Raw genomic sequence first — 22,077 nt, forward strand, 5'->3', positions numbered from 1 at the left:
ACCCCCTATACCTCTAGCCAATGTAGAAAAATAAACGCATAACAATAAGCACATTTAAAATGCAGTTCAAAAGAAGTCCGAGTCTGATGTCAGAAGATGTAACAAAACAAAATGACAATAATACACAAATAACAATAGACTACTAGCAGTTAACTGACATGCCAGCTCCAGACTTCAATTAAACTGATTGAAAGATTATGATTTCATCATACGAATATCAGGCACAATCCTTCCCGTTAGGGGTTTAGTATCATGCCATCATTACATATATGAGAAGAGCATAACCCGTGTCATGCCAACTGGTTTTTGAATAAATGTGTTTAGTTCCGATGCAAAGACCCTATAAGTGAATCAATATTAACACCAAAATATGCAGTCTTTAATGACCTGACAACAGTATCGTAACTAAATCCCTTCTTAATAAGTTTTTTTAAAGGTTTTGTTAGTTTCTGTGGTGAATACTGAAATTTTTGTGCTTTATAAAGAATATTTCCATAAAAAATTGAACGTGAAATACATGAACGTATAAGGAGTCTGCATGTTGAGCTATATTTACGAATGATGTCCGTATACCGATGATAAAATTTAGTAAATGTTTTGACTTGTTTGTGATATCGAAAACCCTGGTGTAATAATTTTTCAGTAATACATAAATTTCTCTCGTTAAAATCTCAAACATTATTTCATACACGAGCGAATCGTACAAGTTGAGATATATAAACACCGTAAGATGGTGACAAGGGAACGTCACCATCTGAAAATGGATGATTAACGATAGGAAATGAAAGATCATCTCTTTTATCAGAAATTTTAGAATTAAGATGGTACCTAACACTACAGGGAGATAACTCTGTAAAATCAGAAGAACGTTTTAATGACGTTGTGTTCATAAGGGAATATTAAACTTCTCAATGATCAAAATAAGTGTTTGTTGAACTGCTATATAACCAGTGTAATTTTTCCGATTAAACGGTTGGTTCAAATTTTTTGAAATTTTTATATTTTTGTCAAAGGGTCAAAGTTAATACTTTGTCAAAATTTTAAGAAAATTAAACGAGCCAAATTAATTTTAGATAAAGTGTTAGGTACCACCTTAAGCTTTCCGTTAGTAATATAGATATCAAGATCGAGGAAAGGGCAACGGTCCTTGTTAGTATTAGCTTTATTTAAAGTAAGTTCAACAGGATAAATTTCTTTAGTATACATACTGAAGTCGTCATTATTGAGAGCCACAATATCATCCAAATATCTAAAATTATTATTAAATTTGTTTATCAGATGTTGTTTCGATGGGTCTGTGCTGATTTTTGTCATAAATTGTAACTCATAGCAATACTAAAACAGGTCCGCAACAAATGGTGCACAGTTAGTCCCCATTGGAATTACGATAACCTGACGATATACGGAATCTCCAAAGCGCACAAAAATGTTATATAGTAAAAATTCAAGCGCATATATAGTATCAAAGCATGTTCAATTGACATAGTTTTTTTGTTCATTGCTACTAAAAAGAGTTTGAACATATATAGCCACATTTAATTAGGTGTGTGAATTTTTCCTTAATGAGAATGTGAGGCAATGTGGTATACAGGGTAGAAAAATCAAAACTTTAAACAGATTCAAAATCACCAATATAAGCAAGCAATCAAGTACTTCCAACGAGTTCTTGACACTCCAAAAGTAATTAATTCCACTATTTTCGAAGGCCTTATTTGAACCTATTATTTCTTAGGTTTTTAATTGTACCAAGTGTTCTGGTAAGAAGAATAGACAATTTAGTAGTGGAATGGTAATGGCTTGAAGACGAAATAAATCTATATGTGTAAGGTGTTTTGTGTAGCTTCGGAAGCCAATACACAGTTGGGACTTTCATTGTATTTGGTTTTGCTTGTAAAGCGGTAGCTAAAAGTTTATGTTTGTTACAGTGTTACAAGAGTATGGAAATATTTGATTTTCTTCCAGCAGGATTCCACAGATATTGAACTCATTTTCATGGTTTATTGGTTAACGTTTTGTTTTCATGATTATGACCTTATCTCGTATGCTCTAAGAAAAAATCAACTATTATAATTGGTATATATCGGTGTTTTTTGTTTTTGTATTTTAGATCTTTCTTCATTCGACAGTAAAAGGTAAAATAACAAAAAATACCGAACTCCAAGAAATATTCAAACGGAAAGTCCTTTGACACGAGGTAAAATGAAAAGCTCAAACACACCAAGAAGTCTTATTTCTGACTGGATACAGGTGTTTGCTTATGTTTTTTATTTGGTGGATTAACATAGTTTTATATCTAGCTCAACATCTCACATGACTGACAGTCGCATATAATTCCATTATATTGACACCGATGTTTGAGTGAAACAAAAATACATAATTTCAAGTTTATTCTGTTTTCATTTGACCCATATTAATGCTAAAAGGAATTTCTTCGACGTGTATGGGCTACTTGTGCTTCTTATTTATGATCTTTTAGTTTTTGAATCCATTTATTTTTTTTCTTCGCAGGGTAATATTGATGAAAACACCGTAAACAAAGTTCTAGAAACTGTAAAGAATTTGACATCTGACCCAACTCCACTTACAAGTATTGATATCATAAACACTGCTGAGATATTAGTGAAGGCATCTAATGTTTCAAATTTGAATGAAAAGGTAAAGTATGATTAAATTAACAATGAGTGTTGTTGTCGTTTATTATAATTGATCATTCTATTCTAGATATATTGCAGTGCACATATATTTTTATATGATCAATAAATGTGGTCTATGTATTTTTTTCTTATTATTCCGTATCAATATTAACATGGAAACAAACTCTGTAACCGTTCCATATACATGATATTTCACTTGCTTCCTCCTTTATTATCCGTTTAGCTTCCACGTTTGACGCCATTGATTGATTTTGATTTGAAAATTTCCAGAAAAACATGACAGATATGAATGATACAAATTAGTCGTTTCGATAGAAAGTTCACTAATATTTTTGGAAATATGCTTTTTATTAAGACAATGTTCATACATTTATCCCATCTGATAATAAACATGATGCCAATGTTACACATCAAGAGTCATTATTTTCTAAAGTTAAACCAGCTTTAAGCGGTCAAAATAAATGCTCTTGAAGAGTAAAAGATAAACGTGTACAAATTTTACTTTTCTGAATTTTGGGTCCTCAATGCTCTTCAACTTAGAACTTGTTTGGCTTTATAACTATTGTGATCTGAGCGTCACTGATGAGTCTTATGTAGACGGAATGCGCGTCTGGCGTATTAAATTATAATCCTGGTGCCTGGATAATTTTTTGTATGAGGCATTTTTTCAAATTTTAAAGATGCTATATTAAAGATGAAACAAATACCATAGCTGAGTATTTAGCCCATTCATTCGAGAATCTTTTTTTTATATGGAATATTTCATATAAAAAGAAGATGTGGTATGCTTGAACATTAGAAAATATCCACCAGAGACCAAATCACAAAGATTTAAGCAATTAAATTATGTTTAGGTTATTTGTACAGTTTTCGATTAAATGGAAGTTCTGTTGGAAACCAATTTATAAATTTCTCCCAATTATTACCTAAATAAAGAGGGTCAACAAAAACCGTATAATTCAATAAAAAAGTCGATTATGATTTTTCGAAGATAACTCAAGATCTGGTAATAGAATGATGTGACCATTCTAGGTTTTCAGTTTACAATTTGCGGAATTTTAATTAATTGTTAGTTATTCCATATAATGCTTGACTTTTTATCATTTTAAGAAAATATAATAAAAAAAACAATGAAAATTCAAAAGGGGGAAGTCCAGAAGTCCACAAAAATTACAAAATTAGGGATTTTCAATCAGTTAAAGGAGTGACAAATTATTTGCTCAGTCTCTTTATTCTTAAGTAGGAGGCAAAAACAGACATAACATTCATTATGACTTTGGCTTTAGTAGCTAGAGATCATTTGTTAATTTGATATTTTAAAATTATCATTATCTTACGTAAACGTAGTTTGACTAATTTCACAAAACCTGTTGAAGAAAAATGTAAAACCCAGGGCTAAAGGTGGAAACAAAGAAAAATATAAAAACAGTAGGTCATTTATAGATAGTTTTAAAAATAATTTTAAAGGTCTTTTAAACAGATATAAAGTTACTGTTTGGTTTTAATTCCAAAACTGCAATATACAAATTAAACCAATTAGTTCTTCATGTGGCCATCACACTATTTAGTTCTCTAAAATGATGATGCATTATTATTTTAACAAAGCAATCTAATATTTACAATTGCTACAAAAATGGATCATTTCAGTATTTATTATTAACACAGTTTAGAACGGTCTATTTTTAAAGAGGATATAATTTATAAAAAAAAATAGTGAAAATGATATCAATTTACCTGTGAAATATAAACGGTATTCAGGATAAATATTTAGTTAAAAATATTTTTTAATAGACAAGTTCCCTACAAGCACCATTAAAAAATCAAATGAACCGCTCTTTTTTCATTGTCCTTCATTTAAAAAAAACCTTTCCCATCGCACAAATTTACAGATATTTAAAGAAAGAAATATGGTATACATGTACATCACTTATCGACAACTGTAATTTAAAAATGAAACCATATGATTCGTATTTAACTGTAAAGTTTCTTGGATTAACAGCATTAGAGTTTCCTTATTCTTATTAGATTGAACATCCGAATTCCGATACCAACAGTGCCAATTTGTCTGCACCAGATGTGCATTTCAATAATAAATGTCTGTTTACTTTTGCATGAGGCCAGAATGTGATAAAATCCAAAACTTGAAGAGTTATTAAACCAAAAAGGAGAATTAGTATAGCTTAAACCTAGCAAGGAATCAGAGTATTTTAGGAGGGAGATATATTCCTTAATTTATAATAGTGTCCAACATTATGTAACAGCGAATTTTAACACACAATATCAGTATTCTCATGCCTATGCAAACGTATTAAATGTACATTGCGCTGTGATATCGTCAAAGGAATTTTTAATAGATAAAACTTAAAAACAGTACATAATTCAAGCAGTTTTCTTGTTGAAAACTTGCAGTAAATAACTGAGTATTAAATTATTTCTCTGTGGTTTTAAATGAACTTTTGTACCAAAGTAAATAGATATTGATGAGCTATCTTTTTTCTAGGCTTTGACAGACATCATTGATATAATCAATAGTGTTTTAAGTGTCGAACCAGAAACAATTAAACTTGCGCAAGAAGATGGCAGTGCAACAAACAGGTATTATCTATAAAAAAAAAATACATTAATTATGTTTTAGAACTTTTAGTATGACTTTCGATCTAGGGTAATCGCATTTAATAATTCAATTATTTTATTTTAAAAACATTGCATCCAAGTTTTATCAAAAGCAAGAATTTAAGTTCATACTATCTGTGATGCACATTAACCATAACTGTTTATCTTAGAGATATATTATTTAAAATATTACTCGAAATATTACTCGACCGTTATGAACAAACTTGTACTTATTTTCATAATGCAGTTTGAGGGACAGATTATTTAATTTCATCCTGTTTTGGACTAGATTATTATTTTTTCAGTTTTCACCTGTAGGGAAAACGATACTATTTATTCTGCCATAGGCGACAATACTAACATTTTCTAAATTTACCAGTTTTTATAATAAAAACCTGGATAAAACAGTTATGTGTGGTGTTAGAACATTATTATTGTATTCTAAAAATTGAAGCCAAATAGTATCATGACCAATTTCCAACGGAGCTTGTTTATGTTATCGATGCCCACCGTCATTTTGCACCAAATTTATGAAATTTTGAAAGCCTTTTCGAATAATTCTCTACAAAACATTTCAATAGGTTTTAAAATTTATATTATAAATTTACACACTAGTTATTCAAAGATAAAAAAAAAATATTGTACCCTTTCATCCAATCACAGCGCTCCTAATTTGACTTCCTTCACCTGTCTTGGGTACACAAAAGGCCAACCTAATGCTGGGAAAATTAAATACTACCGTTTTCCCTGTAAATAAACTCATCATAGATACCAGGATTAAATATTGTATTTACTCCAGACTCGCGTTTTGTCTACAAAAGACTTATCAGTAACGATCGAATTCAAAAAAGTTTAAAAAAAAAAAAAAAAAAAAAAAAATTAAATAAATTACGAAGTTGAACAGCATTGAGTAGAAAACATTCAGTTCCAAAAAAAAACTTTAATGATTTAAAATTCAGTATTATAATATTTTGAATTATGTTCGTCTCTAAATTTAACCATTGCAAAATATGAAAGAGTAAAATGTAGGAGCTTCTTCTCTTATTCTTGAAGATTTCATTTATATATTATCAAGGATATCGCTTCTTCTTGAGCTACAGGTACCCCATAAATTACAACACTAATTAATACGACATCCTATTTGTTTGTAAATTCAATTTTAAGATGTGTCATTAAAAAAATGTCAGTGTTTACTCGTTCGCCTATATCATGAACGTATACATTTTGTCAGTATAACTTAATCTGACTTGATCAAATAATCATTGATTTACAATGCTTAGATCAACTGTTTTCAATGATCATCGAAAACTGTTTAAAAGGTTACATTTTTGTTATACAAATAGTACTATATACAGTACTTGAAAGCCTGTGATGTATAAGAACCGAAACAGTCGAAGAGCTAGCTATATCACCAAAATGAACCTTGAAATTCAATTTCATGTAAGGTCAATTTTGCCTAAACAAATACAAATATGAAGATATTTTCATGTGACCAATTATCAGAGTGTTGCGTATAGCCTTTATCATGTAACAACACCTACATATACATATTTTTCCCATCTTTGTCTTCGAGCAAACCTGTCTGCTATGAATGGTCTTTTAAAGAAGAAATATTATGTCAAACGATTTGATTGATTGATTGATTGATTGTTGGTTGGTTGCTTAACGTCCAGTGACAAATATTTCATGCATATCCAAACGATTTTAAATTGTGTAGGTTAAATCAATAAAGATAAATAATTTTACAGAGTAGGTTGTTAATTAATTTTTTTCCCTTTTATGTACAATTTTAAGAAAAGATCGTTTCGATTTATCAACACAATACACATGCCATATAATAACTGCAATAAAATATTTATAACCATATTTAATTATTTATTTTCAAACTTTGGTTGTACGTTTGGATATTTTGGAACTGTATAAAAATTTTCAAATAATTTGAAGTTGTCTCATTGGATTCGTAAAATTTTGTTGCTTTTGCGTTGTGCTACAAAGATATTCATAACAATTGTCATTACGTTGATGATAATTTTGCTGAAATAATCAAGAATACAATAATATACTTTAGTAATTTACCACATGGCACTGACTCCGAATACATTTTATATGGACATCCACGAACAACAATATTTGTCCTTTTCTTCACAAAAATCACAAAAATGCTGAACTCCGAGAAAATTCAAAACGGAAAATCCCAAATTTTGTTGTCGAAATACACATCTGGTGCAAATAAATTTGAATCGTGAAATAATCATTATTTGCTTTATTTCTTTTTTATCTGAATAGAATATTAGAAGTTATCGACACCATTCCCCGTTTTCTTGATTTACAAGGACAGCCTGGAATTAGATGGGTGAGGGACAATATTATGATGGAGGTGTACGATATATCTGCACTATCTTCTACAGTCGTTGGTATACAAATCGAGGGAGGAGGTTCGAAAGTACCATTGACCAACAGTACCATACAGAACTTGATAAACGGATCAAATATCAACTTAGAAACAGTTGACGCTGCTATTATTCTCCCAGTTGAATTAATCAATAGTGAGTTTATTTATCGAAATACAATTTTCCAAAAATATTTTCCGAAATAGATTCAAACAATTAGCAGTAAAGGTATAAACGTTGTATTTTGTAGAGAAAGAAATAATGCATTAGACATTTACGCATACATTGATTGAGCTGGAATTGTTCTATAAAAATGTTGCAATATATATTTTATAATCGTCACGATACTGTTTTTCAAGAATAAATGTCCTTCTGGTACCTTTCTTTGTCCCTCTTTCACACAATCCGGTTTTTTCCACGGCTTTTACAATTGTCACATGCTTTGATGTGTATGTGTTGGCCTTAAACTATATAATAAGGTAGACAAACTTGGTAGATTTCTTTCATTGGTCTTCTTATAATTATACTTAGTAGTTTGGCAAAAGTTTGATTTACTGCGTAAAAAAGTTTTTTTTCTTTTGTGTATAGTCATAGTAAGAATTTGAATGAATCTGTTTTGAAAAATCTTTTCTCCATTATTATAGAGGCAATTTAAACGGTAGACATACGTTTTCCAATAATTGAAGTGTCTTTATCATTTATCAAGCTGGGCGTCACTATAAGTCAAAAATGTGTATTCTAATGCATCTTTTGCTAGCTAAGAGCAAAAACTGAATTTAAAATGATATCCATTCGAAAATACCGATTATAGCAAATCAAATTGCTTCTCGTTCTTGCTTGGCAGATTTGTTTTGAACTATATGCATCACGTCATGTCATGTCGTTAAAATTGGCTTTTGATGCACCAAACCTGGATTATTGACCATTATCTCCTTGAAATATTTCGGTACTGATACTTGATTTGATATAATAAAATTAAAGACATTATTGTTCTTTGTGCTCTTTTGATTAATTAAATGAATCTTTGTTTTCTTTTTTTGTCTTGAAGTATTTGTCTCTAAAAACTGGGACTGTGACATGCAGTCCTATTTTTTTGTTTGTTTTTGGTAAAAACGCAAATTGCGCATCATCCATCGTCTTTATCTATACATGTATTGTGTAACGTATTATATTCTTCTTAAATTACAGAATTTCCAAATGCCACAAGAATATCTTTCAATGTATACAGAAATTGGAATTTGTTTTCTGTACGATCAGATGTCCGACAGTACCTACCAAACAGCAGAGTTATTGCATCAAGTATTTTTATAGATGGACTTCCTGTTCGTTCTCTCGGTGAATACGAAGTTCAGACTCTGTTTTATCCGACTGCGGTAAGTAAGAATTTCATGTTCTGTTACTATAGAATGACACTGATTTGTCGATAATATTTGTTCATTTTAGTCCATTTAATTTCAATTGATGCTGCTTTCATTTATTTTCAATTCTAATATAACGTTTCGTCTCCGAGGATATCACCAGTCTAGTAGTCAGCACTTCGGTGTTGACATGAATATTATTATATGGTCATTTTTATAAATTAACTGTTTGCAAAAGTAGGGTAAATTCGAAAAACTAATGATGTTTTATCCAAAGCATAGATTACCTTCGCCGTATTTGGCACAACGCTTGGGAATTTGGTTCCTCAAAGGTCTTCAAATTTATACTTGTTTGACTTTTTAAGCTACTTTGATCTGAGCGTCATTGATAAGTCTTATGTAGACGAAACGCGCGTCTGGTGTATCAGGTTATAATTATGGTACCTTTGATAACACTTGTATATTAAACAAAACGTTGTGCGAATGTTTGACAAGTTTGTGACCATTTATTATTTATAAGTAAAAACACTGCATACCAACACCATATGCATGTCTTTATATAGCATGAGTAATGCTATACAAACAATATTATGCCGGCTTGAAAATTTTCAATCGACTATATATAAGAAAGCAATACCTTTACTGATGTAAAAACTATGAATATTAAAAATAGCAATCCTTCAAATCTATTAGGTCTCTGATTGTCTGAAAATGACAACATAACACATAAAAAATATATATGGTCCAAGGACACAGTTACCGTCCTTTGGTTTTCGTTGTCTACGAATATAGTCCCTAGTGTAAACAGTGTATAACTTGCATGTTTTATTTGATACACTTTCCCAATTTATTTCTTGATATTAAATGCATGAAATATTAAGGAGGGGGTGTAATTACTTGTTTAAAAAATTTGGGTGCTGAATCTTTATGTTAAGTAGTGATTTGGTCCAGTTCAAAAAGGTCAAGTTTTATCACGTCTGAAGCTGTCAAACTGAATTTAACACCCCCTTAACACAGAATTGTCAATATTTTGAGTGAGAGCTGGTGGTAGTTTCTATAATTTTGATATTATTTGTCTCACTGGTAGTACACTACACTGTAAAAATCTTATTGAGAAAGAGCAGGTGCGATTTTTTTAATTTGAATTTATTGTCTAAAAGAAATGCACTACGAAATAACTGTGTTCTCGGGCCATATACAAAAGTCTACGATCTGCACTTGTTCAGGGGCTAAGTCCAATATTTTGGCAAAATTGATCACTTTCTGGTAAAAGTATGAAACTTTGCAGATTGTGAGTTATGATGATGATAACCATTTTTGGATATGGAGTCATCTTCAAAAATTCACACTGGCTGCCAAAATCCAAAATGGCCGCCATGTGTCGAAAGGCTAGTAAGTCCTATATTTTGCAACAATACTGCTTAAAGAAAAGAATGAATGTTTCGGAAAATACAGCTATATGGATGATACGCATATGTTCATAATCGTTTATACTCATATGGTCCGACCTTACAAGTGTGGTTCGGGTAATTAGAAGGATAAATATTGATTAAAACGTTTATCTTTAATATTCTAAATTTCATAAAGTTCATTTGAGTTCTCGCACAAAGAAAGTTTTTATAAAATTGAAAATGTTAGTTGTAAAGTATATCGTCATCATCGTTAAATTAATAGAAAAATAAAATGACAATGAGTAGCCCAGTGAAAATGTTTTCATTTTTTGTTAAATAGGGCGTGTGGTGAATTGACACATATGTTGTGCAAGGTATGACGTCGCAATGGGAGGTCCATAATTTTGTGGATTAAACTTGTTTTTTTTAGCTAACTAAATAGGGCGTGTTGTAATTTGACACATATGTTGTGTAAAAGAGGGACGAAAGATACCAAAAGGACAGTCAAACTCATAAATCTAAAACAAACTGACAACGCCATGGCTAAAAATGAAAAAGACAAACAGAAAAAAATAGTACACAATAGAAAACTAAAGAATAAACAACACGAACCCCACCAAAAACTAGGGGTGATCGGTGATTGTGTTAGGTAGGACGTCGCAATAAGAAGTCCATAATTTTGTGGATTAAACTTGGTTTTTTTAGCAAACTAAAACTTCCACTTGTATGGCAGTCGCATAGAATAAACTGAAGACAGTCTCTTAAGTAAAAAATTGAAAAAAAATATTTTCAGTTTTCCGTAATTTACTGATAATTGAACTTGTTTTGTTTTACAGTTAACATTTAGGCTCAATTTAAAGTTTTTCAGTTATCCTTACCTTTACGGATTATTTTTATTTAATTTGGACAGAAGCTTGTTAATATCCCAAATATATACTATCCAGAGAAAAGATTTGAATACAGTCTTGGATTAAAGTTTGTTGCACATAAATTATTTTGACCAACCTTCATAGAATTTTAATGTAACTATTTTATGATTTATATTGTGTCTGCAGCAAACTATTAAGAACTCATTTCTTTCATTTCCAGTACTTTTCTGAAAAATAATCTTTTTTACTGCTATTATATAAACAGCTCTTTTTCCTTAATAAATTTGTAACCTTTTATGGATTGCGAGAAGTGATTTTCCTTACCAAGATAAAGCTTCTAAAGAATTTATTTCTTTCGAAATTCTAAACTCGCTTGTTGAATAATTTGACATATCTGGAAGCATTAAAAAAAAAGGGACGCTCACCAATATTTTTTTGATATATTTTTCAAAAATGTATGATAAAATCTATATTTAGGAAAAGTTTTAAAATAAACTATCTGATGAAACATATAGTGACAATACAATAAAATGGTCGCATTTGTGATACTTCTGCATTTAATTGTTGTTCTTCATAAGCATGCATATATATGATGACAATCCGTATGCTGCATATTCTTTTATAGCAATAGTTATGTAAACAAAATTAAATAACTGTGATCACAAATTGTATACGACTGTTGTGTGTTCTCGTTTGGCCAGAACGTTAGCTTTATTTATTGATTGAAAAATGATGATTAATCTTCGCTTGCAGGACGTCGAATCTTCCATATGTGGATATTGGAACTACGACCTCTATGATACATCTGGTGGATGGGCCACCGACGGTTGTCAGTTGAATAAAACAGAATATGGACGATATGTTTGTGTTTGTGATCATTTGACAAATTTTGCAGTGATTGTGGTAATATAAGATGAATTATAAAATATGTTTTCGATCATTGTACTTTATATTCTGCCCTTATTTACATTTAAGCGACTAATGTAATGCGTTTCGTACTTAAAAGAACTTTTACATTCCTTTTGACTTATATCCTCATAAGGTTTTCATTTTTTTCTTCAAAACTTCCCTATTCGACAAAAAAAGAAGTATCGATAATTTTACACGTTTATAATAAGTTAGCGTGATTGATAAATTGTTTGTTTTAAAAAACGAATTTCACAGAACTGAATTAGAAAAAAAAACGTATTTTAAATCAGTATGACCATATAGTTGTCTGAATATATGATATTGAAGTCATTTGACTCATGATAATTTTGAAGTGTCACAAATAATGTCTCTGTTCTTTTATATTTTCAGAATATTGGTGGCCAAGATAATTTAGTGGAATCTCTAGCCATGGACATTATATCTTGGATTGGCCTGATACTTTCCATAATTGGATTATCGCTTACTATAGTTTCATTCATTGTTTTTAAGTAAGAATTTTTCAATCTTAAATTTTCGGTAATTAGAGTTTTTCAATCTTTTTTCATAGCTGAATGAATGAGTTTTTCAATCTTTTTTCATAGCTGAATGAATGTTAGCAAGTAATTTGTATTCAATGATATCAATTTTCAATAATGCCTAAGTAATCGATTTATGATTTTCGTCTTAAAAAAAACATCAAAAATACCAGCTAACATCAGCCTCATCCGTTCATAATATTATGAATTTAAAACTATAATGTAAAATTTATGGAATAGTTATAACAAGGAAAACTGCGAGCTACTGCTCACTGATGATACCCCCGCCGCAAGTGGGTAATATCAATAGTGTAAAAATATGCAGGTGTGCGGTAAACAGGAAGTTGTCAAGTGATGAATCTGAAAACGCATCACACGGTATAGATGACTTATATAAATCCTGAAACCAAATTTCAGAAATTCTTGTATTGTAGTTTCTGAGAAAAATGTGACGAAAATTTTCAACTTGGCTATCATGTGTAAAATCATACAAGTGTTCGGTAAACAGGACGTTGTCAAGTGATCAATCTGAAAACGCATCACACGGTATAGCTGACTTAGATAAACACTGAAACCAAATTTCAAAAATCCTTGTATTGTAGTTCCTGAGAAAAATTCGACGAAAAATATTCATGGGACGGACGGACTGACGGAAGGACAGGCAGAGGTAAAACAGTAAACCCCCTTTTTAAAGTGGGGGTATAATAAAGGCCAAGAACGTAGTTACGGAGCGATAAGTGATCACCACTTTTACTGTAGTACTAAATTTTTAGTTGCTCATATCAGTTTACTGAAGTGGTTTTAGTTTTCTGTCCTGTTGTGGTAGATCAATAGATACAAAGATGTGTGTGTGTGTGTGTAGGATTTTTTGTTTTTGATTTTTTTAATCTCATACGTTTTTGCAGTTAATAGTTTATCTTTATTCCCATAAAGCTAATGCATTACATCGGTACAGAGACAACAAATACAGATATTTGATATTTAAAATATGTACAAACAATTGAGATCGGTTACATTAGTTACAATAAAACAAAAACAAAAAAGCTTCTTCAAAAATGTTTTTCTTGTACTTGACATAAGTTCAGAGAATTTAACTGTATTTAAATTTTTTGTTAAATATGCAGTCATTGTTTTTGATGGGAAAATTGCATTCAAATATATAATTGTATTCGTCACCAATCTACACTAACTACCAATTAAACAAAAACATTGGTCCCATCCGAAAATCAGGAAGGTATCTTTCGTGGATAGACGAAAATAAGTTAAGGTTACACTCCACAGTTAGGTGTGTAGTTTCGCATTTTGGCCCCTGTGGATTTTTTAAATATGAGAGCTAGTGTGCCATAAAATTCATTTTTGGATAGCTGAGTATTAAAATAGCCTTTGTATTGGGTCTATATTAACATTAAGGTTATTTTATGTATGTTATATAGTCTGTTTTCTGTATGACAGTCCGTATTTGCATGTCCCTACCATGCAATGGTCCGGTAATTATTGTAATTTTTTTTTCAAACTTTTTATCACACGAACTTTGTGATTGGATTTTACGAGAAAAATAAGGCAAAAGACACCTTTTTTTCATTTGATCATTAGGAAGTTTATGAAAACAGTTTCTAAAAAGGTATCACTCAAAGGCATTGAAATTCTAGTTTGATCCAATGAATGCAACAGTAGTATACCGCTGTTCAAAACTCATTAATCCATGGATAAAAAACAAAATCGGGGTAACAAACTAAAACCTGGGAAACGCATTGAATATAAGAGGAGAACAACGACACAACACTGAAATGTAACACAAACAGAACGAACCAAGAGAAACTTTGGGGGGATATGTGACATGGTCACCCCCCTTTTTGCAATATTTTATGGTAAATAAATGCAGAATGTTGCCATGGATGCACATAAAAGGAATTAATTTTCACCCTTTTAACTCTTGAAAATCAAATCTATGGCAGATACTGATTACATACATATGCACATGTACAACACAAACAGTTAGGTTAATGTATTAGAAATTCAGGAATAGGACATGATAAAACATTTTGTGGCTCATTTTTTATTTTATTTTCAAACTGTGGAGTGCTACCTATTGCTCTTAAATATTCATGATCACACTCCGTATTTGCGAAGTCTTGTTCTGTGTATTGTATAACAGTTCTTTTTAACGATGATCATGATTCTTGTCATTTTTTTCCTATGATATTGCTGTAACAAGTTATGCATACCATCAACGAAAACACTAACGTATTTGCTACATCATTATAATATTAAACAATGACTTAAATAGAAGGAGAAGACAACTTCCGGTGTTTCTGGTCATTTAGGAACTAACAATGATGTTTTAACAAACACATGGCATACTTTTGAAATACGAAAACGTTATAAAAGTAATATCATTTCATTGTTAACTGAAAAAAATATAAGTGTATTGAGTTAGAATAATTAAAAGCATATAATAACCTAAAACAGTATGATAAAATAAAAATAGTTCTGTTTAAACAGCCACTAACAACAATTTCCGTGTAAATATATTGCAGTAACAAGATAAATACTATTGCACAACAAGAATTATTAGTTGCCTAACGATGTAATTGTAACCGACTATTTGGTACTGACATATTTAGAATATTAGCAATGTGGTGAAGGGTTTAAAACGGTTAAACAGATTTCCTTCTACGTTATATTTGCTTTCAAACCACAACGTTGCTTAGTGTAGACTAAACAGATTTTCGAACTTCCCATTGATTTTTAGGTGATACTATTTTGTAGTGACTTTTGTTTTGCTGCGTTAGTTTAAAATACGACAATGTTGAGGACAATACCACGTTTGATTTTATCAGGTTTTAATTGGGATGAGTTGGTAAATCCACAAGTTTTCTTTTCTTAATATCATGTTGTTTTTTGTAAAAGAAATTGGAATTCCAACATATCCATATATAGTACGGACAATGAGTTTCAAATGAATTGATTTTTTTTCTCACATATATGTAGTGCTGCATATTTTTAACAAGTCGTGTTTTCACTTTAATCTTGCCTTTTAGCATATTGAAGATATTTTTTTTAAATATTTTAATATTTTAAAGTACACGTCTTTGTATTGGCCTTCACTGTGGTGTCGCCTATTTGTTCCTGCTTAAACAGTATTAAACTATTACTAATGAATCCGTCATTGTTTTTCACGACCCGGCATCCCTTTTATACTAGTAGTCCACTTCTCTGACTTGTACCGATCAGAAATGACTGTAAACAAAGAGATATCTAAAGGACTCGTGTTTAATTCGTTCATTGTTTCTCCATCTAGTTTCCAACAAACTGGGATATAGTAATTGCCTTGTTATGAAATCTGTTATTTATTTTTCTCGTTAAATGTGTTTGTGAATTGGAGCCGACTCCGCAAAAATAGTTATCAAAGGTACCAGGATTATAATTTAGTACGCTAGACGCGCGTTTCGTCTACATAAGACTCATCAGTGACGCTCATATCAAAATATTTATAAAGCCAAATAAGTATAAAGTTTAAGAGCATTGAGGATCAAAAATCCCAAAAAGTTGTGCCAAATACGGCTAAGGTTATATATGCCTGGGATAAGAAAATCCTTAGTTTTCGAAAAATCTAAAGTTTTGTAAACAGGAAATTTATAAAAATGACCAATAAACGTGTTCAGATGTAACGCATTTGGATTTAGTTCCACGGAGAATCAAGTAGCCAAAATAATATTTGTTAGATTGGGAATCAATTATTATAGAAAATTAACAAATGTCCATTAAAAGAATTAACTTCCATTAAAATCTGATCCTTAAAAGCATTTGACTTTAATCAAACCTTATATTACTTTTTTTAAACAAAAGTTTAAACTTTTAAACAGATTTGCTTTGGGGGTTTTTGCATTTACAAATTTACAATACCAAACATACAACAATTTGACAAGATGTTTTCGCAGACTTTTAATTCATATCGTGTCCATTTTATATTGTATACAGTGGTGAACTATTTCTTTTCCGTTTCAATTTTTTTTCTCAAATAGGTGTCAAGCTTTAGCCCATTTTTTTTTTTTTTTTTAATGTTTAACACATTCTCCTTATAAATGTGGGCAAAAGTAGTTTACCACTGTTCAAATGTTGAAAATTGATTGAGTGAAAACTTATCTAGGTTACATTGGAAAACTGATGGAAACACATCAACTATAAAATCAAGAAATTGACAATTGTATTTCATTATCCCATTGAAATAAGTATATTGTCATTTTAACTTACTAAATGAGACCCATTGTGAAATTTATTATTCATCAAGTTGTTACTTATACGCTTTTTATTACTTTTTTCAGACACCTTCGTAAAGGCAGAGCACAACAAACTCTTTTCAACCTTGCTTTATCATTGCTCAGTTTTTTGATAATATTTATAGTTGGAATTGGACAAACGCAAGACTTAAAAGGGTGTATAGCAGTTGCTGTGTTGCTTCATTATTTCATTCTTGTTGCATTTATGTGGATGTTGATGGAAGGGATCCTCCAATATTTGAGATTTGTTAAGGTTCTTGGAACCTATATTCCAAACTTTATTCTTAAAACAGCTGTTCCTGCATGGGGTATGTATAAAATGAATGATAGATAATGTAGTGCTTAGTTTTATTTGCATTATATTTAGTTATATAAATGCAAATAAAACTATCTTTTTCTTCGTATCGTAGAACAGCAGATGCATTTTCTGGACGGTTCCTCTAGTATGAGTGCAAACGTGTTATTGATTACCAATGGCGAAGCTTTACAAAACGCTTTTCAATCCGCTAATGTTCAATTGTAAACAACAAAATAAATGAGTGGGTTATTAACCTGCTCAATTTAACTAATCAAAGATATCAGGATTAGAATTGCGTTCCCCAGACGCCAGACACTATTTTCATTTACAAAATACTCATTTAATACACTCGAAGAAAAAAAAGTTAAAAAGACAGAATAAATAACAAAGTGTATAGCAAACGAAATTTACATTGATGTGTTCTGAAGATGATCTGTTTAATGCCACGTACAGACTTTCTAACTACTGATATATAACCCTGAATGTTAAGGCTGCTTATTTGTTTATCTTCATATTTCCAGTTACAATTTTTCGTAAAATCATTACCCTTTAAAATAAAAATAAAGGATTTTTGTTGTTTTGTTTTTAAATTTTGATAATTAAGCGTATGTTATATCTTTTTTAGGGATTCCTTTGATACCTGTGATCATAGTTTTAGCTTATGATCATGAATTATATATTGGTGGAAACAAGGCGTAAGTACAAATCTTATAATTGTCTGCTGTTGACATGTATAAGCTTATGATCCTCAATTATAAATGGGCAGAAACAAAAAGAGGAGTTCTAAAAAGGTCACATACATCACGGTACATGAATCATTATCAATAAACCACAGAAAATAGAAAACAGACCTAATAATGAATAAGTCATTACTTGCTGCATCCGTTGTATTGTCAATGTCATGGTTGCTTCTGTTAAGTCATGGATATCAGCCCTTCTATTATATCCCGTAAGTCCCTGGAGTCGTAGAATAAACACATGTTTTTTAGGAATAAGAACAAATAAACACTGGTCGGCTCGAATTCAGAATATTTCAACCGGGTATGATGACTTGTTGCCTGTTCCCTTGTATCTTTCCTGTTTAAAAACTAGCTAACTGTGTCAGCCTGATAAAGAAACAGAATTCATATCAATAGCACATTAACATGTTCTGATCCAGATATTTATGTTTTATACTGCAACTAGTTGTGTTTATTTCCTAAATATAGTAACACAGCTATATTTTGTGCAATGTCAATTTCATCATGGAACATTTTTTCCACAGTCAGTGGTTCATTAAGGGATGAAAATAAGTTTTAAATTTGTGTTACAATTTAAATAGCCATGAATTTATTTATCTAAGTTGCAGTATACAAACAATATTAGGTCAATGTCAGAAAAATATTTTTGTGTATTCGGCGCAAATCTTGGGAATGGCTCGGTAGAAGCTGGCTCTTCTCCAGTTTCCCAGCCTCATTTGACATTTCCCTGACATTGACCTAATATAGTATATTTATTTTTCACTGGGTGTTAAGCATCAAATCATCATCATCAGGTGAAAATTACTTTATAATTTTCAAATTAATTTTGAACAAAAAATATAAATATTCGGTTATTTTTCATTATGCAAATTATTTGTTTTGAACGGTAAAGACATGACCGTTGATCATATACAGAACCATACTCAAGAACAGTTAAATGTCTTCCTAAAAATCACACAAAACATATTTTTTTTAAATGATAAGAACATGATCAAACCAAGATATAGAATATATTTCATAGAAGTTAATTATCAATGAGATATAAATCCAGTTTATGCACATGTTTTGACACTTAAAAGTAGTTAGACTAATGTGAAAATATTCAGTTATTTTATGCGACAATTTGTGTAGGATGCTATTAGTTTTTCTTATTTTTATTTTATTTTTGTAGGTGTTGGATGTCACTTTCTGCATTCTATTATGCATTTGTAATACCAGTTGGAATTATAATTTTGGCCAATATTATTATCTTCATTATGATTCTGAAAAACCTATGGGGTCGACCAAAAGGACTTCAGTCAAACCAGTCAGAGAAAAAGAGAGCAATGATGAATCTTCGTGCCTCATTGACAGTACTAGTTCTTATAGGTAAGAACAAATGTAATTTATTCTATTATGCAATTTCAGAAGGGAGAAACAAAACAGTAAAATCAAGAGGAATAGAAAAAGTCAAAACATCTTATCTCTTAAATCGTCCGCAGATTTTTAACTCTAAAATTACATTAGATAAACATCCAGATGTCGATTATATATCGACTTATTGTGTTGTGATTACTTTTTGGAACTCATATTTGAAAACTATCAATGTAATTTGTCTGGTTGCAATCCTTTCAATCCTTTCGTGTCATTCTCACATTCACTCTAATATATTTGTATGTGTAAATATTCTCTCAATTTGATTGATTCGTAATCATAGTATTATCATGCAGTGGCAACGAAAATACAGTCACACCATTTGTCTTTGTTTATTTAGCGTGCAGAAACCCTAAATCTATCAGATGTGTTTACAAGTAGAAATCTGCATACAGATGTATGTTTCATTATAATACGTGATTCTGATTGGCTACTCTGCAATCTCGCGTTATTCCTTAAGCAACTTCAATACACAAGAAAATTCATCATTCATGATGACACGAGGTCACATAATAAAGTGCACAGGTGCGCACAATTTTAGAATGAAGATTTCTGCGCTTCATACAAAATGTACTTCGGTCAACGCTTTTACACCCTAATTCAGTTAATAAAAGAAGCATTCAATTCTTACTTAAATTTGATACAGATTGTCCAATAGAAATTATCGAAATATATTGTTTATATGATTTTCCGAGTTTGTTTTTGAAAAATTGCAAACGAATTTCCGATTTACTTATTTCTTTCATATTGGTATTTGGGCTTTTCTTATCACTTGATGCCCTTCGTCCATCGTCGTCCGTAAAATGAAAGATTTTTCTCTTATCCGCATGAAAACAGCTACATGCAGAAAAAAATCTACATGGACGAAACTTCAGATTGTTGAGAACTACCACCTGTCTAGTCATATCAACATCTCAGACGACTTCTAATAAGAGTTGTTGTCCTGAGATGATGAAATTTACCCTGTTACATGTTTGGCTTTTATCTTGAATACAATCAGAGATAAGATACAGACTTTAAAAAGCAAACATTATCAGCAAGACAATATTAATAAATAGGACAGCCGAAATCGACAGTCCACTCTATTGATGATGTTTTTCAAAGTTTTTTTTTGTATGTACTTGAAACTATGATAGACAGATAAAAACTATAAAAGCAAAAATGTTCAGCAAGACATAATCAACAAATAAGAAAATAAGATAATATTGCCGGAATTATCATTTGACTTTTTTACAGGTGTTTTATATGTCCTTTAAATGACGACATTTTTCTACTTGTCTGTGTGTTTGACAATTATCTTGCAAACTGATATATTGAAAATTTGAATAACAAAAGTGATAGGCAAAATTAGATCTAATAGTTAGTCGATATTGCCGAAATTGTTCGATTCAAATCGCCCTAAAATGATGTTAACTAATTTGTTTGGTGTTTTTGCCTTTTATCTTAACGAAACTTTAACAGATTGAGAAAATAAGATGATCAACAAGACACGATCTACAAATAAGCCAACAAATCCTCGCACAAAGATAAAGGAGTTATCGCCATTATTCGATGATTGTTTACCATGTTTTGCCTAGTGTCATGAAAAATAAAATATAAATAATTAGTAGAAAACTCCGGAAAAAACTCGTCAATTATACGCGCCTTTATCGCAGTCATCTGTGCGTTTAGGGGCGTCGTCACTTCCTTACAAGGTTGAGCGAGTGGTTGGAAAATTATAATTCTATATTGTACGAATTATTCGGCAAATTGAATTCTGAAAATAGACAATCAACACTGCTGTCATTAGGGAATTGTCAGTAAGTACCTACAGAGCAACCATTATTTCCAGTTTATCCTGCACAAAAACGATCACTTAGACGCTTGATGAACGTAAATAGTGCAGGGATACAGGCGAGCCCCTCTATCTGGTAAATGACGTCATAAAGGCGTGCATAATTGACGAGTTTTTGCCGGTGACGGATGAACTCGAAAGTGGTCTATTGCGTAGTATGTAAAATGTATATTTCTTATTTTTCAGGATTAACATGGATTTTTGGATTTTTTACAATAGAGAAAGCAAGCATAGTCTTCCAGTACATTTTTACTATTTTGAATGTCTTTCAAGGATTTATTATTTTCATTCTTTTCACTGCAAGAGAAAAGAGAGTTCGTCAAAATTGGCAGAAACTTTGTTGTAAACGAACAACAAAAGAAAAATATTTGCAGAGCGACACTAATACTGACGGCAATAGAAGCAAAGATCGAATCTTAACAAGCAGTACAAATGACGATACAAAGTCTAGTGGGGAAGATCAAAATACTAGTAGTTGTATTTAATAGTATAAACGAACTGGCATTTGCAAAAGAAAATAATTTAATCTGAGACACAACAGAATGTCATGATTTTTATTTTCGTTGAGAAAAAACTACCACATAATCCAAAGACAATTACTTTTTTGGTTTATAGTTTGAATGAAGCTATAAAACGTAATGTACTATATAATTACATAATTTGTATTTTTTTATATTTTATTATACTGAACGTTTAGAAGTTTTTTGTTTCGATATTGGATATATGTATGCCTGTTCTGTGCATACAAATGTATATATTTTAAAACACATTCCTTTTCTATATTGTTGTCTT

The 22,077-nt window shown here is 30.8% G+C and overlaps 1 protein-coding gene across 1 annotated transcript in view; it reads left to right on the forward strand.

Annotated features, from left to right (window-relative positions):
* LOC134708046 (uncharacterized) overlaps nucleotides 1–21,789 on the forward strand; it is a 67,270-nt gene extending 45,481 nt beyond the window's left edge. The window contains exons 13-22 of the mRNA XM_063568306.1: nucleotides 2,509–2,655; nucleotides 5,155–5,249; nucleotides 7,554–7,813; nucleotides 8,846–9,030; nucleotides 12,029–12,178; nucleotides 12,575–12,693; nucleotides 17,046–17,308; nucleotides 17,924–17,993; nucleotides 19,210–19,406; nucleotides 21,472–21,789. Of these exons, the coding sequence (XP_063424376.1) occupies nucleotides 2,509–2,655; nucleotides 5,155–5,249; nucleotides 7,554–7,813; nucleotides 8,846–9,030; nucleotides 12,029–12,178; nucleotides 12,575–12,693; nucleotides 17,046–17,308; nucleotides 17,924–17,993; nucleotides 19,210–19,406; nucleotides 21,472–21,770 (1,785 nt within the window). The 3' untranslated portion in view covers nucleotides 21,771–21,789. The remainder of the gene's footprint in view (nucleotides 1–2,508; nucleotides 2,656–5,154; nucleotides 5,250–7,553; nucleotides 7,814–8,845; nucleotides 9,031–12,028; nucleotides 12,179–12,574; nucleotides 12,694–17,045; nucleotides 17,309–17,923; nucleotides 17,994–19,209; nucleotides 19,407–21,471) is intronic.
* The last annotated feature ends 288 nt before the right edge of the window (nucleotides 21,790–22,077 follow it).

This window comes from Mytilus trossulus, chromosome 2 (genome assembly GCF_036588685.1).
Source record: "Mytilus trossulus isolate FHL-02 chromosome 2, PNRI_Mtr1.1.1.hap1, whole genome shotgun sequence".
NCBI lineage: Eukaryota > Metazoa > Mollusca > Bivalvia > Mytilida > Mytilidae > Mytilus > Mytilus trossulus.